At 40.9% G+C, this 19803-nt stretch overlaps 1 protein-coding gene across 1 annotated transcript; it reads left to right on the top strand.

Annotated features, from left to right (window-relative positions):
* Positions 1–8788: 8788 nt before the first annotated feature.
* Positions 8789–19035, top strand: LOC133167493 (uncharacterized). The gene is made up of 4 exons (XM_061298337.1): positions 8789–16128; positions 17123–17268; positions 17375–17487; positions 17604–19035. Exons 1-2 carry the CDS (start codon positions 8969–8971, stop codon positions 17226–17228), a joined length of 7266 nt encoding a protein of 2421 aa, XP_061154321.1. The 5' UTR covers positions 8789–8968; the 3' UTR covers positions 17229–17268; positions 17375–17487; positions 17604–19035.
* Positions 19036–19803: the final 768 nt, after the last annotated feature.

Here is a 19803-nt window from a genome sequence, read left to right as displayed (position 1 = left end):
TTTGTGCCTGAAAAATCCCCATTCATTTCAGTTTCCTGCAGTGGGTGTAACTCCCACATTCGGCGTCATTCATTATTTTACTCTTTATTCTCTATACCTTTTATTTTCTACGCTTATTATTTGTAACTAAAATTTGCAGTCAACATTCTTTACATTAAGCAATTTCCACCACTTTGCTTACGTATTTGCATTCAACAAACACATTCATTACATTAACAAATTTCAACCACTTTAAAGTGAGCGACCCGATTAGCTCGTGGGAAACACAAGTGATTCCAGAACGTGAGCGGCTTTCCCGTGTGGTATCGAATCCCGTGTGGATTCTTTACGACACCAATTTATTTCCTTATTTCCTTATTATTTTAGCCGCTTATCATTTGTAACTTTCATTATTCGCATTCAACATTCATTACATTAAGCAATTTCCACCACGTTGATTTCGCTTTCGCATTCAACAAACACATTCATTACATTAACCACATTCAACCAGCATGAAGGAATGAAGCTGATTAGCTCAGTAGGAAACCAATGGCAATCTCTAACCACGCCAGATTCCTGTAGTGGGTTCGATTCCCGCATTGGGCGTCACAAATTATTTTACTCTTTATTCTTCCCCTTATCATTTTCAACGCTTATCATTTGTATCTTTTTTGTAACATTTGTAACATTTCAATTTTAACGCTTATCATTTGTACCTTTTTGTAACATGTATTTGTAACATTTTCCCATTTATTTCACAATAATTTATTTTCCCTTTTTATTCTTCCCGCTCATCATTTTTAACGCTTGACGTTTGTAAATTAACATCTGCCTTCGCCTTCACACGCAATTTCTTCCGAAATTGCAATTCTAGTTATTAAACAACTTATTCCTCCCACTTTTTTGACATCTAACTACTCCCACATGCTTCAACCGATTCACCTCGTTCAACCTTTCACACGTTCCAAAAATTCATGGCACGCTTGCCAGTATTTTTCGCGTTCATAACATTTACCGTTTTTAAGTAATTAGCAAATTTGTGCCTTTTATTTCCCCATTCATTCTTAATGGCAATGTCAACCCGAGCCAGTTTCCTGTAGTGGGTTCGATTCCCACATTGGGCGTCATTAATTATTTTACTCTTTATTCTTCCCGCTTATCATTTTCAACGCTTATCATTTGTAACTAACATTCGCATTCAACATTCATTACATTAAGCAATTTCCACCACTTTGATTACGTATTCGCATTCAACAAACACATTCATTACATTAACCAATTGCAACCACGACATAGTAAGGGACTCAATTAGCTCGTGGGAAACACAAGTGATTCCAGTACACGAGCATCATTCCCGAGTGGTATCAAAACCCGCGTCAGTTCGATTCCCACATTGGGCGTCATTATTTATTTTACTCTTTATCCTTCCCGGTTATCATTTTCAACGGTTATCATTTGTAACTTTTGTCATTCGCATTCAACATTCATTACATTAAGCAATTTCCACCACTTTGATTACGCATTCGCATTCAACAAACACATTAATTACATTAACCAAATTCAACAGGTACTGAGGTAGGAACCTGATTAGCTCAGTTGGAAACACAATGGCAATGTCAACCTGCGCCAGTTTCCTGTAGTGGGTTCGATTCCCACTTTGGGCGTCATAAATTATTTTACTCTTTATTCTTCCCCCTTATCATTTGTACCTTTTTTGTAACATTTGTAACGTTTCATTTTTAACGCTTATCATTTGTACCTTTTTGTAACATGTATTTGTAACATTTTCCCATTTATTTCACAATTATCTATTTTCCCTTTGTATTCTTCCCGCTCATCATTTTTAACGCTTAACGTTTGTAACTTAACATCTGCCTTCGCCTTCACACGCAATTTCTTCCGAAATTGCAATTCTAGTTATTTTTATTAAACAACTTATTCCTCCCACTTTTTTAACATCTAACTACTCCCACATGCTTCAACCGATTCACCTCGTTCAAACTTTCACACGTTCCAAAAATTCATGGCACGCTTGCCAGTATTTTTCGCGTTCATAACATTTACCGTTTTTAAGTAATTAGCAAATTTGTGCCTTTTATTTCCCCATTCATTCTTAATGGCAATGTCAACCCGAGCCAGTTTCCTGTAGTGGGTTCGATTCCCACATTGGGCGTTATTAATTATTTTACTCTTTATTCTTCCCGCTTATCATTTTCAACGCTTATCATTTGTAACTAACATTCGCATTCAACATTCATTACATTAAGCAATTTCCACCACTTTGATTACGTATTCGCATTCAACAAACACATTCATTACATTAACCAAATTCAACCGGTATGTAGACAGGGACACAATTAGCTCGTGGGAAACACAAGTGATTCCAGTACACGAGCATCTTTCCCGAGTGGTATCAAAACCCGCGTCAGTTCGATTCCCACATTGGGCGTCATTATATATTTTACTCTTTATCCTTCCCCTTATCATTTTCAACGCTTATCATTTGTACCTTTTTTGTAACATTTCATTTTTAACGCTTATCATTTGTACCTTTTTGTAACATGTATTTGTAACATTTTCACATTTATTTCACAATTATTTCTTTCCCTTTTCATTCTTCCCGCTCATCATTTTTAACGCTTAACGTTTGTAAATTAACATCTGCCTTCGCCTTCACACGCAATTTCTTCCGAAATTGCAATTCTAGTTATTATTTTTATTAAACAACTTATTCCTCCCACTTTTTTGACATCCAACTACTCCCACATGCTTCAACCGATTCACCTCGTTCAACCTTTCACACGTTCCAAAAATTCATGGCAAGCTTGCCACTTTTTTTCTCGTTCATAACATTTACCGTTTTTAAGTAATTAGCAAATTTGTGCCTTTTATTTCCCCATTCATTCTTAATGGCAATGTCAACCCGAGCCAGTTTCCTGTAGTGGGTTCGATTCCCACATTGGGCGTCATTAATTATTTTACTCTTTATTCTTCCCGCTTATAATTTTCAACGCTTATCATTTGTAACTAACATTCGCATTCAACATTCATTACATTAAGCAATTTCCACCACTTTGATTACGTATTCGCATTCAACAAACACATTCATTACATTAACCAATTTCAACCGTGGCATAGTAAGGGACTCAATTAGCTCGTGGGAAACACAAGTGATTCCAGTACACGAGCATCATTCCCGAGTGGTATCAAAACCCGCGTCAGTTCGATTCCCACATTGGGCGTCATTATTTATTTTACTCTTTATCCTTCCCGGTTATCATTTTCAACGGTTATCATTTGTAACTTTTGTCATTCGCATTCAACATTCATTACATTAAGCAATTTCCACCACTTTGATTACGCATTCGCATTCAACAAACACATTCATTACATTAACCAAATTCAACAGTTACTGAGGTAGGAACCTGATTAGCTCAGTTGGAAACACAATGGCAATGTCAACCTGCGCCAGTTTCCTGTAGTGGGTTCGATTCCCACTTTGGGCGTCATAAATTATTTTACTCTTTATTCTTCCCCCTTATCATTTGTACCTTTTTTGTAACATTTGTAACGTTTCATTTTTAACGCTTATCATTTGTACCTTTTTGTAACATGTATTTGTAACATTTTCCCATTTATTTCACAATTATCTATTTTCCCTTTGTATTCTTCCCGCTCATCATTTTTAACGCTTAACGTTTGTAACTTAACATCTGCCTTCGCCTTCACACGCAATTTCTTCCGAAATTGCAATTCTAGTTGTGTGAAGGCGAAGGCCTTCACACATTGATATTGTACTTTATTATTAAACAACTTATTCCTCCCACTTTTTTGACATCTAACTACTCCCACATGCTTCAACCGATTCACCTCGTTCAACCTTTCACACGTTCCAAAAATTCATGGCACGCTTGCCAGTATTTTTCGCGTTCATAACATTTACCGTTTTTAAGTAATTAGCAAATTTGTGCCTTTTATTTCCCCATTCATTCTTAATGGCAATGTCAACCCGAGCCAGTTTCCTGTAGTGGGTTCGATTCCCACATTGGGCGTCATTAATTATTTTACTCTTTATTCTTCCCGCTTATCATTTTCAACGCTTATCATTTGTAACTAACATTCGCATTCAACATTCATTACATTAAGCAATTTCCACCACTTTGATTACGTATTCGCATTCAACAAACACATTCATTACATTAACCAATTGCAACCACGACATAGTAAGGGACTCAATTAGCTCGTGGGAAACACAAGTGATTCCAGTACACGAGCATCATTCCCGAGTGGTATCAAAACCCGCGTCAGTTCGATTCCCACATTGGGCGTCATTATTTATTTTACTCTTTATCCTTCCCGGTTATCATTTTCAACGGTTATCATTTGTAACTTTTGTCATTCGCATTCAACATTCATTACATTAAGCAATTTCCACCACTTTGATTACGCATTCGCATTCAACAAACACATTCATTACATTAACCAAATTCAACCAGCAAGAAGGAAGGATACTCGTTAGCTCAGTCGGAAACACAATGGAAATGTCAACCCGAGCCAGTTTCCTGTAGTGGGTTCGATTCCCACATTGGGAGTCATAAATTATTTTAATCTTTATTCTTCCCCCTTATCATTTTCAACGCTTATCATTTGTACCTTTTTTGTAACATTTGTAACGTTTCATTTTTAACGCTTATATTTGTACCTTTTTGTAACATGTATTTGTAACATTTTCCCATTTATTTCACAATTATCTATTTTCCCTTTGTATTCTTCCCGCTCATCATTTTTAACGCTTAACGTTTGTAACTTAACATCTGCCTTCGCCTTCACACGCAATTTCTCCCGAAATTGCAATTCTAGTTGTGTGAAGGCGAAGGCCTTCACACATTGTTATTCTACTTTATTATTATTTTTATTAAACAACTTATTCCTCCCACTTTTTTGACATCTAACTACTCCCACATGCTTCAACCGATTCACCTCGTTCAAACTTTCACACGTTCCAAAAATTCATGGCAAACTTGCCACCTTTTTTCCCCTTCATAACATTTACCGTTTTTAAGTAATTAGCAAATTTGTGCCTTTTATTTCCCCATTCATTCTTAATGGCAATGTCAACCCGAGCCAGTTTCCTGTAGTGGGTTCGATTCCCACATTGGGCGTCATTAATTATTTTACTCTTTATTCTTCCCGCTTATCATTTTCAACGCTTATCATTTGTAACTAACATTCGCATTCAACATTCATTACATTAAGCAATTTCCACCACTTTGATTACGTATTCGCATTCAACAAACACATACATTACATTAACCAATTTCAACAACTCCATAGTAAGGGACTCAATTAGCTCGTGGGAAACACAAGTGATTCCAGTACACGAGCATCATTCCCGAGTGGTATCAAAACCCGCGTCAGTTCGATTCCCACATTGGGCGTCATTATTTATTTTACTCTTTATCCTTCCCGGTTATCATTTTCAACGGTTATCATTTGTAACTTTTGTCATTCGCATTCAACATTCATTACATTAAGCAATTTCCACCACTTTGATTACGCATTCGCATTCAACAAACACATTCATTACATTAACCAAATTCAACCAGCAAGAAGGAAGGGTCCTCATTAGCTCAGTCGGAAACACAATGGAAATGTCAACCCAAGCCAGTTTCCTGTAGTGGGTTCGATTCCCACATTGGGAGTCATAAATTATTTTACTCTTTATTCTTCCCCCTTATCATTTTCAACGCTTATCATTTGTACCTTTTTTGTAACATTTGTAACGTTTCATTTTTAACGCTTATCATTTGTACCTTTTTGTAACATGTATTTGTAACATTTTCCCATTTATTTCACAATTATCTATTTTCCCTTTGTATTCTTCCCGCTCATCATTTTTAACGCTTAACGTTTGTAACTTAACATCTGCCTTCGCCTTCACACGCAATTTCTTCCGAAATTGCAATTCTAGTTGTGTGAAGGCGAAGGCCTTCACACATTGTTATTCTACTTTATTATTATTTTTATTAAACAACTTATTCCTCCCACTTTTTTGACATCCAACTACTCCCACATGCTTCAACCGATTAACCTCGTTCAAACTTTCACACGTTCCAAAAATTCATGGCAAGCTTGCCACCTTTTTTCCTCGTTCATAACATTTACCGTTTTTAAGTAATTAGCAAATTTGTGCCTTTTATTTCCCCATTCATTCTTAATGGCAATGTCAACCCGAGCCAGTTTCCTGTAGTGGGTTCGATTCCCACATTGGGCGTCATTAATTATTTTACTCTTTATTCTTCCCGCTTATCATTTTCAACGCTTATCATTTGTAACTAACATTCGCATTCAACATTCATTACATTAAGCAATTTCAACCACTTTGATTACGCATTCGCATTCAACAAACACATTCATTACATTAACCAATTTCAACCGCCACATAGTAAGGGACTCAATTAGCTCGTGGGAAACACAAGTGATTCCAGTACACGAGCATCTTTCCCGAGTGGTATCAAAACCCGCGTCAGTTCGATTCCCACATTGGGCGTCATTATTTATTTTACTCTTTATCCTTCCCGGTTATCATTTTCAACGGTTATCATTTGTAACTTTTGTCATTCGCATTCAACATTCATTACATTAAGCAATTTCCACCACTTTGATTACGCATTCGCATTCAACAAACACATTCATTACATTAACCAAATTCAACTACCAAGAAGGAATGAACCTGATTAGCTCACTCGGAAACACAATGGCAATGTCAACCTACGCCAGTTTCCTGTAGTGAGTTCGATTCCCATATTGGGCGTCATAAATTATTTTACTCTTTATTCTTCCCCTTATCATTTTCAACACTTATCATTTGTACCTTTTTTGTAACATTTGTAACATTTCATTTTTAACGCTTATCATTTGTACCTTTTTGTGACATGTATTTGTAACCTTTTCCCATTTATTTCACAATTATTTATTTTCCCTTTTTATTCATCCCGCTTATAATTTTCAACGCTTATCATTTGTAACTTTTGTCATTCGCATTCAACATTCATCACATTATTTTAAATTGAGCAATTCCCCCATGATTCCAAAGAAGTTTGACTAGCTCAGTCGGTAGAGCTACACATGATTGACCTCAGTGTGGCGTGTTCGATTCCCACATTAGATAACAGTTTCTTTTTCCCTTTCATCCTAATATCATTTATTTACCTTTTTATTTTTCACACTTATCGTTTTTTCCATTTATCCTAATATAATTTATTTGCCTTTTCGTTTTTCACACTTGTCATTTTCCCCATTTTAACGTGAAAAATAAAGACTGCGTGATAAAGCATTCATTTCCAATGGTACACGAATGCATCATCTGATAGCTCAGTGCTATCGATTACGCGTGCCTGTTTAGATTGCCTGCGGCTGACCAGACGTAAGTATATGTGGTGTCTTGGTGCAATATTAAGATAGACCCGCGACCATTTCCCCACCCGCCGCGACGGCATTTTTAAGTTTTGTGGCGGTGGAATAACGCATTCATTTCCAACGGTACGCGAATGCATCATTTGTTATCTGCTCAGTGCTGTTGATTTGCACACCTGTTCGGATTGCCTGCGGCTGACCAGACGTAAGTAAATGTGGTGTCTTGGTGCAATATTAACAATTATAAATGTTCAATTTACACGACGCTAACCCTAAAGTTATTATTGAAATGTACAAATAGATGAGCACTTTCGCATTGCTGTTTTTGCGGTGTGGTGTAGACTTTTTGTCCCGTTTATACACTTGAGCTAGCAAACTTTGTTTGTGTGGATTAAGTTTTAGGTTTTGTGTATTTTCTGTCACGATAGGACGCGGCGTTAGGAGCATTAGAGGACCACATTGAAACAAAAAAAACACAAAGCTACGTTTTGACTTTTACAAGCATGTGGGTTTAGAAAGTAAAATGACGTTACATGTAAGCTAATGTTAGGCTAGGGGTGCCCAATACATCGATCGCGATAGACCGGTCGATCGCCAAGCCACTATTGGTTGATCGCGTGATATCATTTTTATTTATTTTTTCCTCTTCTCTCCGCACTTGACGCGTGTACAAACAGCGCTAACAACAAACACGCTAGATCGTGAGTTCCCTCAATTGTTAGAACCCTGTTTTTTGTCTTAAACTTAAGAAAGGTTATAAAAATAAATGGGGCAGCTGGCCATAGTAAGAAGTATCACTTTCATAGGGAATGGGAATAGGACTTTTTTTTTAATATATATATATGTATGTGTATATGTATATGTGTATATGTATATGTGTATATGTATATGTGTATTATATATGTATATTATATATGTATATATATATATATGTGACTTGGTCATTTCAAAAGTAGCTCGCGAGCTGAAAAAGTTTGGGCACCCCTATTGTCATGATATTGGTGAAGAAATATTTGCGCATAAAAAGAGGCACATGGTTTTTATTTACCGTTTTTTTCCATGTATAATGCGTCCCCATGCACCCTAAAAACGGCATGTCAATGCTGGAAAAAAGCCTGTACACATGTATAATACGCACCCAAATTTTGACTTTTTTCTTTCTTTCTTTTTTAATTAATTTTTTTTTTTTAAAGTCCCAATGATTGTCACACACGCATCTGGGTGTGACATCGATTTCTCAATGCACCTGTATACGTGGCTCTGAATCATTTCCCCTTCAAAGACATTCTGTATAACAAGCTTTTGTGGATAACGCCATCCCAAAATTCTGCACCGCAAAGTGTGCATAAGATCGAGGCTTAGCTGTATTTGTTCTCTTTCTCTGTACAGGTCTGTGAACTGCGACTGATCTGTACCTGATCCTGCTGACCTGTGGCTGATCCAGCTGACTTCTGGCTGATCCTGCTGACCTGCGGCTGATACCCCAATACCCTGTCTTGTCTCTGTTCTACCTATTGTTTCTGCCTTCCTTCTGTCTAAGCCCCATAATTCGCTGAACCCATTTCAGATCGACATGCCGAAAAAGGGCAGGAGATCACAGTCTGTGAAGTTGTCCTGGGAGCGACGACGTCGCTCCCAAGCACCTCTTCCACCTTCTGCTGATATCTCTGCCCGGCATGAGCGTGCTGTTGAAGCAACTGACAGACTTACAAATGATTTGCAAATGAACAACTATGATACAAACGACAAGCAAATGATAACAAACAATATACTACACTCTGAGAAGAAGATTGCTGCTGATGTTTCTATTGCTGTAACGGTACCAGTGCAACACGATTTGGTAATGTATGTGATGGCAACTCACAGCCAAGACCATCCGAGATACGGCCAATCCAGAAACAGTCAATGTGTGGCTAATTCGGTAACGTTTCTGGCTTTCCTGCAGGATATAAATAACGTGACTACATCTGACCTGGATGCTGTTCTCAGTGTGGGTAATGAACTGTATACATTTACTGTGGCTGCATTGAAAGCCCGAGGATGCTTTCTAAACAGTTTTTTGACAATTGATGAACTTCCAGAGATTGTAAGCAGTTCCACAAAACAGCATGTGTTAATTAGGAGTATGTCAATGTGTGGGTTTTTCACCTCTTTCCATGGAGATGCGCTCTTTCTGAACCTTTGTGACAGACTTGAGTGCTTGACATCTGAGGTCAGTTGCGCTCTTCTGATTATGCAGACGACGTGCATTGCTGTTTTCCGTGACCACCAAGGCAAGTACGGATATTTTGATCCCCACTCTAGAGGACGAGATGGCCTCCCTGCTCCCAATGGCACAGCTGTCATGATGCTTTTCGTGCATCTGAATGACCTTAGAAATAAATTGACAGAGCTCTACGCACGTTTGGAATGTTCCTGTAATTCTCAGTATGAGCTTGTACCGGTTCAGTTTGAACCTATTGATGTTCCTACAAATGACATTGAGATGGTGCCATGTACTTCATTGCAATCTGTGCTGGCGGATGTTGACGACGACTGTGTGAGCAAAGCTGTTTCCGAGACTTCATATTTGGAGATGAGTGATTCTACAACACCTGCTGGTGAACAACGTCACTGCAACGAGTTGATCGATGGTGAAGTGGTTTCTTGGACTACAGGTAAAGAGCTCCAACGCTTGTCAAAAATTCCCAAATCAAGTAGGAGAAAATTTCTAAGACGAATGAAGGCACAAGAAAATTTGAATGCCAAATCTGAACAAAGACGTATAAAACAGGAACTAAAGAGAAGGAATAAAAATCTGAGAAATAAGGAAAGGTACAGTAAAAATTTAGAGACAAGACAGAGGAAGAGGTGTTATGTTACAAAGCGTTATCAGCAAGACGTACATTTTCGCACAAAACAAAAGTCTTATTATACACAACGTTGTAGGACTGATCCTATCTTTAAGAAGAAAAATCATTCCCGCTTCTTACTTCGTTATAAGACAGATAATTGTTTTCGAATGGGACGACGCACCTACAGAACCCAACGCTACCGTGACGACCCTGAGTTTAATGCAAGGCAACGTTCCTACGTAACGCAACGTTACCGTGACGACCCTGAGTTTAATGCAAGGCAACGTTCCTACGTAACGCAACGTTACCGTGACGACCCTGAGTTTAATGCAAGACGGCGTAGCTACGTAACGCAACGTTACCGTGACGACCCTGAATTTAAAGCAAGACAGCGCAAGTATATTACACAGCGTTATCATGACGATTTTAGATTTAGTTCTAGACAGCGCTTTTACTTTAAACACCGTTATTCTAGCAATCCTGAATTCAGAGCTAAACATCAGGAAATCATGAGGTCCATTATGAGAACAAAATCTGATTCGTTGCGTAATAAAACAATGACCAGAGCAAGTACGATTTTACAAAAATACAAAATCATAAATCGGCTGTGTAGAGAGCAAAATGAATGTGTGTTAATGAAAGCCGTGGACCTGTTCAAAGACCAAATTAAGAATGGACCCACGTTTGTTTGCACAGTTTGCCACAGAGCCTTATTTCCCAACCAGGTACAGTCTTGTCGGCGTCTCCTTTATAAGCAGAACCGAGATGTTGTTGCACGTTGTCTCACGGGACAATTTGTTCATATTTGTAACGATGAATGTCATACGTCGTGTAGAGTACCGGCTGAAAGAAAACTAGAGTGGATATGTCACACCTGCCACACACATCTCAAAGATGGTAAAATGCCAGCAATCGCTGTTGCAAACAATCTCACGCTAGCTGATATTCCAACAGAACTGCGTGGATTGAACATATTAGAGAGACACCTCATTTCCAAATGCATAGCGTTTGCCAAAATTGTACCGCTTCCCAAAGGTCAACAACGAGCCATTCGCGGAAATGTTGTGTGCGTGCCGTCTGAAGTACAGGAGACAGTCGATGCTTTGCCGAGGATAAGAAGTAAGTCGCAGATGTTGAGAGTGAAACTGAAGAGACGGCTTTGCTACAAAGGCCATCAGTTTTTTCAAACTGTCACTTGGTCCAAGCTAATGAGCGCTCTGATAAAACTGAAGCAAATTCATCCGCAATACAGAAGCATAACTATCCGCGACGATCCGGACCTTTGCGACCCAACCCTCACTGATGACGAGAGCGGCTCAGATGAAGCGGAAATGAGCGACATCGAGTACAATGAGGAAGCCCTGGAGGAGATGTACAGATTTGAGACTGAAGCTCTGCGTGAAATGAACGGTGAGTCACAAAATGTCAATCAGCAACAAGGAAATCTAGAAGATGGTGATCAACCTAGCGGTGGAGTTATACTTGAATCGTGTCTCCAACCGAGTGACGTGTCAGAGGAAATTATGAGTTTTACTGAGGGCATTTACTCTGTTGCTCCTGCAGAAAGAAATAACCCTGTAAGCTTTTTCAAGACTCCCAAACTCGAGGCCATGGCTTTTCCAGTGCAGTTCCCGAGCGGGCAAAACACGCTCGATGAAGAGAGACCGATAAAACTCACACCGAGCAAGTATTTCAAAACCCGACTGTGTTGCGTGGATGAACGTTTTGCGAGGGATCCGACCTACTTGTTCTTTGCTCAGTTTGTGACCGAAATCTACCAGGCGACGTCGAGCATGTCAATACAGCTACGCAAAGGTAAACCGTTTACCCGAGATGGTCGGAGAATTACCAACGCTATGCTTCAGGACAAACGTCAAGTTGAAAAACTGGTGCGCAGCAAAGACGCCGTCCGCTTCATGACGCCGCTGAGAGGCACGCCAGCCTATTGGGAGAGAACCACCAAAGATCTTTTTGCAATGATCCGACAGCTGGGTACACCCACGTTCTTTTGCACATTTTCTGCTGCTGAAATGCGTTGGGAAGAGGTCATCACTGCCATCAAAGCGCAACAAGGTGAAGTGGTGAATTTTGCTGGATTGGACTGGGCTACCAAGTGCGAAATTCTACGCGGCAATCCGGTGACGACGATGCGCATGTTTGACAAACGTGTGGAAGCTCTGTTCAGAGATTTGATCCTCTCTCCGGCGCAACCGATTGGTGAAGTGGTTGACTACTTTTACCGATTGGAGTTTCAGCACAGAGGAAGTCCTCACATTCATTGCCTCATATGGGTTAAAGGTGCCCCTGTATTTGAGGAATCCTCAGACAAAGCCATCTGTGATTTTGTATCCCGCTACATCTCCGCTGAGCTGCCGGACCCGCAAAAGGAACCCGAATTGTACAAAAAAGTCACAGAGGTTCAGATGCACAGCAAAAGTCACTCCAAAACGTGTGTCAAACACCAGGGTGCAAATTGCCGTTTTGGATTCCCCAAACAACCGTGCCACGAAACGATGATCATCAGACCTGCGCCCGTAGACGACGACAATCGAGATCGACACGCGGAGAATCGCTCGGCGGCCAACGCCAAGCTTGTTCCCGTGCTAAATCTCCTGAATGAGCCTGAAACTTCATCCATGACTTTGCCTCAGCTGCTGGCTAAATGCGAGCTCACCGGTGACGACTTTGTGAACTGTTTGCACCTGACGGCCTCGTCGAGTTCTGTCGTGCTTAAGCGAGAACCCAAAGACTGCTGGGTCAACTACTACAACCGCCATTTGCTTCTTGCCTGGGATGGAAATCTGGACATTCAATACATCCTGAATGCCTATTCTTGCATCGCGTACATCTGCAGCTACATCAGCAAAGCGGAACACGGTCTGAGCCAATACCTGAAATCGGTCATTGAGAACTCCCGCAACGAAAATGTCAACGAGAACGACGAAATGAAACAAATTATGCAAGCGTACTCCAAGAAGAGGGAAGTGAGTGCTCAGGAGTGTGTGGCGCGCGCATGCGGCCTGCATATGAAACAGTCCTCCCGCATGGTGGTATTTGTACAAACGAGTGACAATGCGCTGAAAATGAGTTATCCTCTCTCGCTGCTTGAGGGCAAAACCCAGGACTCGCACGAAGTGTGGATGACTGGGCTGCCGGACAAGTATAAATGCAGACCTCAAACGGAGGAATTTGAAGTCATGTGCTTGGCTGATTTCGCATCAAGGTGCAGAATTGTTTACGGTAAACAAGTCAAAGGTAAAAACGTTTTGCGTCTGCTGAACGATATGGGGTTTGTACAAAAAAGAACAGAAAAACCTGCGGTCATCAAATATTGTAAATTCTCAGAACAAAAGAATCCAGAGGAATATCACCGCACCTTGCTCAAGCTGTACCTGCCTCATCGTGCTGATTGCCAGTTGAAATCTGAACGCTTTCCCACCTCACAGTTGTTCCACGAGCATGCCTGTGTACAGTTACCGTACGCCGACCATGTGGAGCGCGTGTCTGAAATCGTCAAGAGGAACAGAAAAACGTACGAGGGACACAGTGGAGACATTGAAGATGCCATCAGAGAGTTGGAGGAAAGCGGGCTCAATGTGAACGAATGGTGCCACCTGGCTCCCGAGAGTGAGCTGCAAAGACTCGAATGCATTGAGGAAATCAACGCGAGAGACGACCCGACTGAGAACGCGGAGGAAAACGTCCCCGACTATAACGTGAGATCGGCGACGAGAGAAACGGCTATTGTGGCTGAACCTGCTGCCATCGATCCCACGGTGTTACGCAGTATGTATCGAAACCTGAACCGAAAACAAGCGTCTGTGTTCTACAAGGTCCGAGATTGGTGCGTGAAACGTGTTTGTAGCTCGAAGCCGATCGAGCAGTTTTTCTACTATGTCAACGGTGGCGCCGGGACCGGCAAATCGCATCTGATCAAATGCATCCACGCGGAGGCCACGAAAATACTGCTCAGACTACCACGACTGGCTGAGGAAGCGGACATTTGCAAACAGACTGTTGTTCTCGCAGCCTTCACGGGTACGGCGGCATTTAACATTTCAGGGACCACTTTGCATTCTCTCCTCAAACTGCCGAGAAGTCTCAGACCCCCGTATCAAGGCCTGGGCAACAAACTGGACGAAGTCAGAGCGGAGCTTTCGATCGCTGAAATACTCATTATCGACGAGATTTCCATGGTGTCAAAAGACCTTTTTGCCTACGTGAGTACCAGATTGAAACAAATCAAAGGAATCGATTTACCTTTTGGCGGTATGTCTGTGCTTGCTGTCGGAGATTTCTTTCAGCTCCCTCCTGTGAGACAATCCAAACCTTTGTGCGTGTACGATCCTACTCGGCTGGACCACTGGCGCGACAACTTCAAAAAGATCACGCTCACGGACATCATGAGGCAGAAAAATGATGCCGCCTTTGCCGAAGTGCTGAACAGACTCCGCGTCAAAGACAGGTCTCGCGAACTGTCGGAACCGGACGCATCTCTGCTTGCTACGAGGTACGCTTCTCCAGTAACGTGTCCAAAGAATATTCTGCATATTTTTGCCACCAATAAGCAGGTAGACGGCCATAATTCCGCGATGCTGAATCTGCTTCATAAGGACGTCGTGCAAATCGACGCCGATGACTACAAGAAAGACAAAAAAACCGGCAGAATGGCAAGGCAAGCGACCCCTGTCCGAGGACCTAAGAACGGGTTGCCCGACTCGATCAAAGTCGCCGTCGGCGCCCGCGTCATGATCACACGCAATATTGATGTTCAAGCAGGTCTGTGCAACGGGACATTTGCAAAAGTTGTGCAATTGGTGAATTACCCAAACGAAGCGCGTGTACAGAAACTCGGGCTGGAGCTAGATTGTGTCGCTAAGACGAGAAGTGCTGAGAATTCTGTGTTCATTGACAGACAGGAGGAGAGGATGCAGAATACCGGAGTGGTGCGCCGGCAGTTTCCCGTTAAGCTTGCTTTTGCTTGCACGATCCATAAGGTACAAGGCATGACAACATCTGAGGCCGCGGTTTCGCTGAAAGGCGTTTTCGAACACGGCATGGGCTACGTAGCTCTGAGTAGAGTGACTTCGCTCAGCGGTCTTCATATTCTGCATATGGATGAGAGAAAAATTCATGCAAATCCGGAAATCACTGCTGCTCTTGCTGAGATGACAGAGGATTCTTTGGACGGCGTGATGCCCCTGTTTCACGTGATGCCGAGGGTGGATAAAGCAAAGGACCTGATCGTCGTCCATCATAACACCGAAGGGCTGTCTTGTCACGTGCAGGATATCGCGTGTCACCACGAACTGCGTTTTGCTGATGTTTTGTGCCTCACAGAAACGCACCTCCGAGGATCTGCGGCCGCCTGCTTGGAAGGCTATACCATGTTTCACAGGAATCGAAGTGATTCTTATACAACCTGTCCCGACTTGGCGACAAAACTCGGTGGCGGCGTAGGTATTTGTGTCAAAAGTCACATCGCGGCCCAGGAAAAGAAATACGTACAGGGTGTGACCGATATTGAATTTGTTGCGGTGAAACTGGAAGCTCCCATCAATTTGTTGATCGCTGCCGTTTACAGGCCTCCCGGGCACAGTCTGCGCGCATTTCTGCCAAGCTTGGGAAACCTGTTGCGTTATCTTGAAGTCATGGACCATCACCAGATCTTGGTATGTGGCGATTTTAACGAAGATGCGCTCTCCGCCTCGTACAAGCCCGTCCTTGAATTGTTTTGCTCAAAGGGTTACACGCAGCTCATAACCACTGCTACCACTGACAAAAACACATTGATCGACCTAATTTTTGTCTCTCGACCTCAGTGTGCTCTTTATTCAGGTGTCCTGCAAACGTACTACAGCTATCATAATCCTGTTTTCTGTGTCTTGAATACTGAAAGGTAAGTCAAATCTAAATTGTGTATTTCAGCATTTGGGAAATTAACAAGGACGGAAATCAGATGGCGTAAGTGGCGGTGCGCGGTGGGCGATTTGTTGAATTGAGATGAGATGGTATCGGAGGCGTAGGTGGCTCAGAAAGGCAAATGTAATGTTGGCGTTGGGCAGAAACCTCACAATTATATAGAAAAAAATACTAACGACCAATGTGAATAGTGATGCGCTTTATATTTTACGCTGAACTCGTGTCTGTGGATGTAAATCAAGTTGAGTTAAGGGAAGGCGCTCAACCAGCTGGGAAGCTGCACCTTCTTGGGCCGCCCATGCATGTGGCAGTATGGGCAGCTGCTGGGCAAAAGACCCTCTGAGGGTGGCGAGGGGACGGCACGGCCGTTGACACCTAAATAAGACTTGCGGAAATAACTGCTAGTCTACTCGTCTGCGGGATGGATGGAAGAGTCCATCTCATCGTCCATCAAAGGGAAGGCTTTTAAAATTTTAAAAAGTCCTCCCTTAACTCAACTTGATTTAAATTTTAAACTTTTAGAAATTTGAACTATTTAAATATTTAACTTTCAAACTTTTTAACTTTTAATATGTTTAACTTTTGTAAATGAACTCACGGATGATCTAAGAGGCGACTTTTTAACTTTTTGCGTTTTATTCGTTCTAACGTCAAATTTTAAAGATGACTTCAGGAATGGACTTTTAAAGTTTTTAACTTTTAAAATGTTTACATTTTCTAAATTAACTCCCAGATGAGTTAAGGGGTGACTTTTTAAACTTTTTAATTCTAATGCTAGAATCAAATTTTAAAGATGACTTCAGGAAAGGCCTTTTAAACTTTATTTTTTTATCATTATTTTCAATTCTTTTTAACGTCATAATCACGAGGCGAGAACGGAAAACAGACGAGGTAAGTTGCTCATCAATAAACATGTGTTTTCCCTTTCTAAAAACACTAAATGCTTCTATTTCACTCTTCTCTATTTTCAGAGTTTCTTTTATCTGGCGAAAGCAGTTCGACCCACAATGGAGGCCAGAGGTAAACATTCTCCACAAAGACCTTGAGGATGCAAAAACTTCCAGCGTGGACCAATGACTCCCGAACCAGGCAGGCGAGAAGCAAGACTTATTCTTCTGTGTGTGGGCAACAAATATTTTATTGACTATTGTCGCGAAACACCCCCTTTAACTTTACATTTTTTTCAGCTCGTACCCTCACCAACTCAATGTTTGTTGTTTCAGTTTTTCCGTGTTTCCTGTAACTCCACGTGCTCCATTTGTCAAGACGGGAGTTTGGCCCCTGCGGTGCTCAACCTTGATGGGATTTGGCCTGTCTTGCCAGAGAAATGACACAGGTTTGTGAATGTGTTCACGTCATTCACTCTTTAGTACACGGATGCTAGTTGTACATGTTCTTGAAGTATTGTAATGTGATTTTCAAAAATGATTTCATAATGATATTATATTGTAGCACAGCGACAGCCAAGTCTTTCAAAAAGACTCGTACGATGGAGGCCAGCATCATGGAACGCAAACTCCCAAACCAGCGTGGCAATCGTGACTTCTGCTGATTCTTCTATGGAACAATCAAGGGCACCTCTGGCAGCTCTTTGCTTTGACTCTGACATCTACCTTTTTTATTTTTAACATGCTGTCTTTCATGTGCCTTCTCTGCATCCATTGCAGCCTGGTGATCCTGAAAGGGGGATCCTCCCATCTGTGGTCCCTTCTCAAGGTTTCTCATTTTTCCCCTGGTGTTTTTTTTTTTTGAGTTTTTCCTTGCCCTTTTGGAAGCTTAAGATCAGGGGGTGCTTTGAGAATAATTGCCAATTTGTCTATGCGAAGCCCTTTGAGACTGCTTGTGATTTAGGGCTATGTAAATATATTTTACTTGACTTGACTTCTATGAGTAGCCAGCGAGGAAAATTGTCCCTTTTTAGTTTTGCTGCTTTTCCTCACCTCCATGTTTTTATCGTATCTTCTTGGGTATTGCCTGGCCTTTGACTGTTGGAAACTTGTCCCTTTGGCTTTACTCTATTAAGTCTCAGATACGTACAGTCTGTTTTCTGTTCTCCTTTATTTATGTATTTATTTGTTTATTTGTTTGATTGCTTATTTATTGTTTAATCGTACTTTTATTTGGTTACTTTTTCGGCAATGCTTTGAACTCTGAAGTTGTAATCATTTTGATTTGCACAATTGTTGAACTTTATACATTTCTTTGCCTCAAACCATGTTTACATTATCTTTTGTATATGTATCCCAAGTCTGTCTAATACCATCTCCAATCATGCTACAGTTGAATTATTAAATAAATTAAAAAAAAACACTTGTTGTGTTTATGCAGAGTAGAGATGAACGCTAATGTACTTTTTTATTCAGCAACTTTTTATTTTTCCCCACTTGTCTCACATAGCAGTACAATCTCTCTTGCGCACCACAGCACGCCCCACTGACAATATTATGCAAGACCTCCTCTAACGCACTATATATATGTATTATAGTTTCAACATGTCAAGGTGTCTGGAAAAAAAAAAGGGAATTGACTTTGTTTCCTACGTCTGGATTTTATTCACATTGCTGTGATTGTTTGCAGCAATGGGTCCTAATTTATTAGTCTTTGGTATGACCTGGCTGGGTTTTGAACTCATAACCTTCCGGTTCCAGGGTGGACATTCTACCACTAGGCCACTGAGCTGGAGCTTTTGTGTTGTTTTTAGTTTATATAAACTTTCAGCTTGTTTTTTTTTTGTTTTTTTAAACTTAATTTTATTTTTTAAATATTTTAGCAGATGCACTGATCGTTTGGCATTTTTAATTTTGTTGTACATGTAACAATGGCAATAAAGATCTATCTATTTATCTATCGGTGTAACTAATAAAGTTGTGACAATATGCTCAAACAGCTTTTTTTTTTACTCCGCCACGCATAAAAGCGGGTGGGGACACCAAGCTGCCCTTGTTACATCAAACTTGAAGACAGAGGTAAGTGGTTTCTCAGGTATCTCCCCTCCAACTTCAAATTTGATTTTGGATTAACATCTTTGATAAACACTGAGGCATGTGCCTAGTTCATTTATTAATTATTTTGTTTTAGCCTGGACTGATGTGTTGGTGTGCAAATTATCATTTCCAAACAGGGTGGAGGTTAATCGAATATTCTAAGAATCTGCCGTTTCATTTACTATACTCGGAAAAAATATTGCCCTGTTGTTGCAATGGTCTTTTTGAGGTACATTCTGATGAATTTGGAATGAATTAACTCAATCAGATGCATGAAAGTGAAAATGAGTTGTAAAACGAGCATAGGCGGCACTTTTAAATCTGCCCTATTGTTTTACCTGTGAAAATTAATGCTGTATCATAGGAAGGCTGTTCAAAGTCTACGCGCAAGGATTTTGCACGAGGAAAATTGGCCGTCCATGTGTGCACAATGGGACAAAATGGCCACCGCCATACCCATGTGCTTGCAATTGAAGACATTGCTGGTTTAAAGTCAAAGTGGATACACAAACAAAGAAAGGAAGAGAAGTAAAATCACATGCTACAAATACAAGCAACATTTCAAGTTGCTTTGGCCGCTTTCGGTCATCAGTTTTGCAATTTGTCCGAGTGAAGGCAAAGTGCTTCGCCTTGTCGCTAAATGCTGCAGTGGGACATGCGTTCGCCAG

The sequence above is a fragment of the Syngnathus typhle genome, linkage group LG14 (genome assembly GCF_033458585.1).
Source record: "Syngnathus typhle isolate RoL2023-S1 ecotype Sweden linkage group LG14, RoL_Styp_1.0, whole genome shotgun sequence".
In the NCBI taxonomy this organism is placed as follows: Eukaryota; Metazoa; Chordata; class Actinopteri; order Syngnathiformes; family Syngnathidae; genus Syngnathus; species Syngnathus typhle.
Note: the sequence above shows the minus strand (reverse complement) of the source record. Positions and strands in the feature narration are given on the sequence as shown.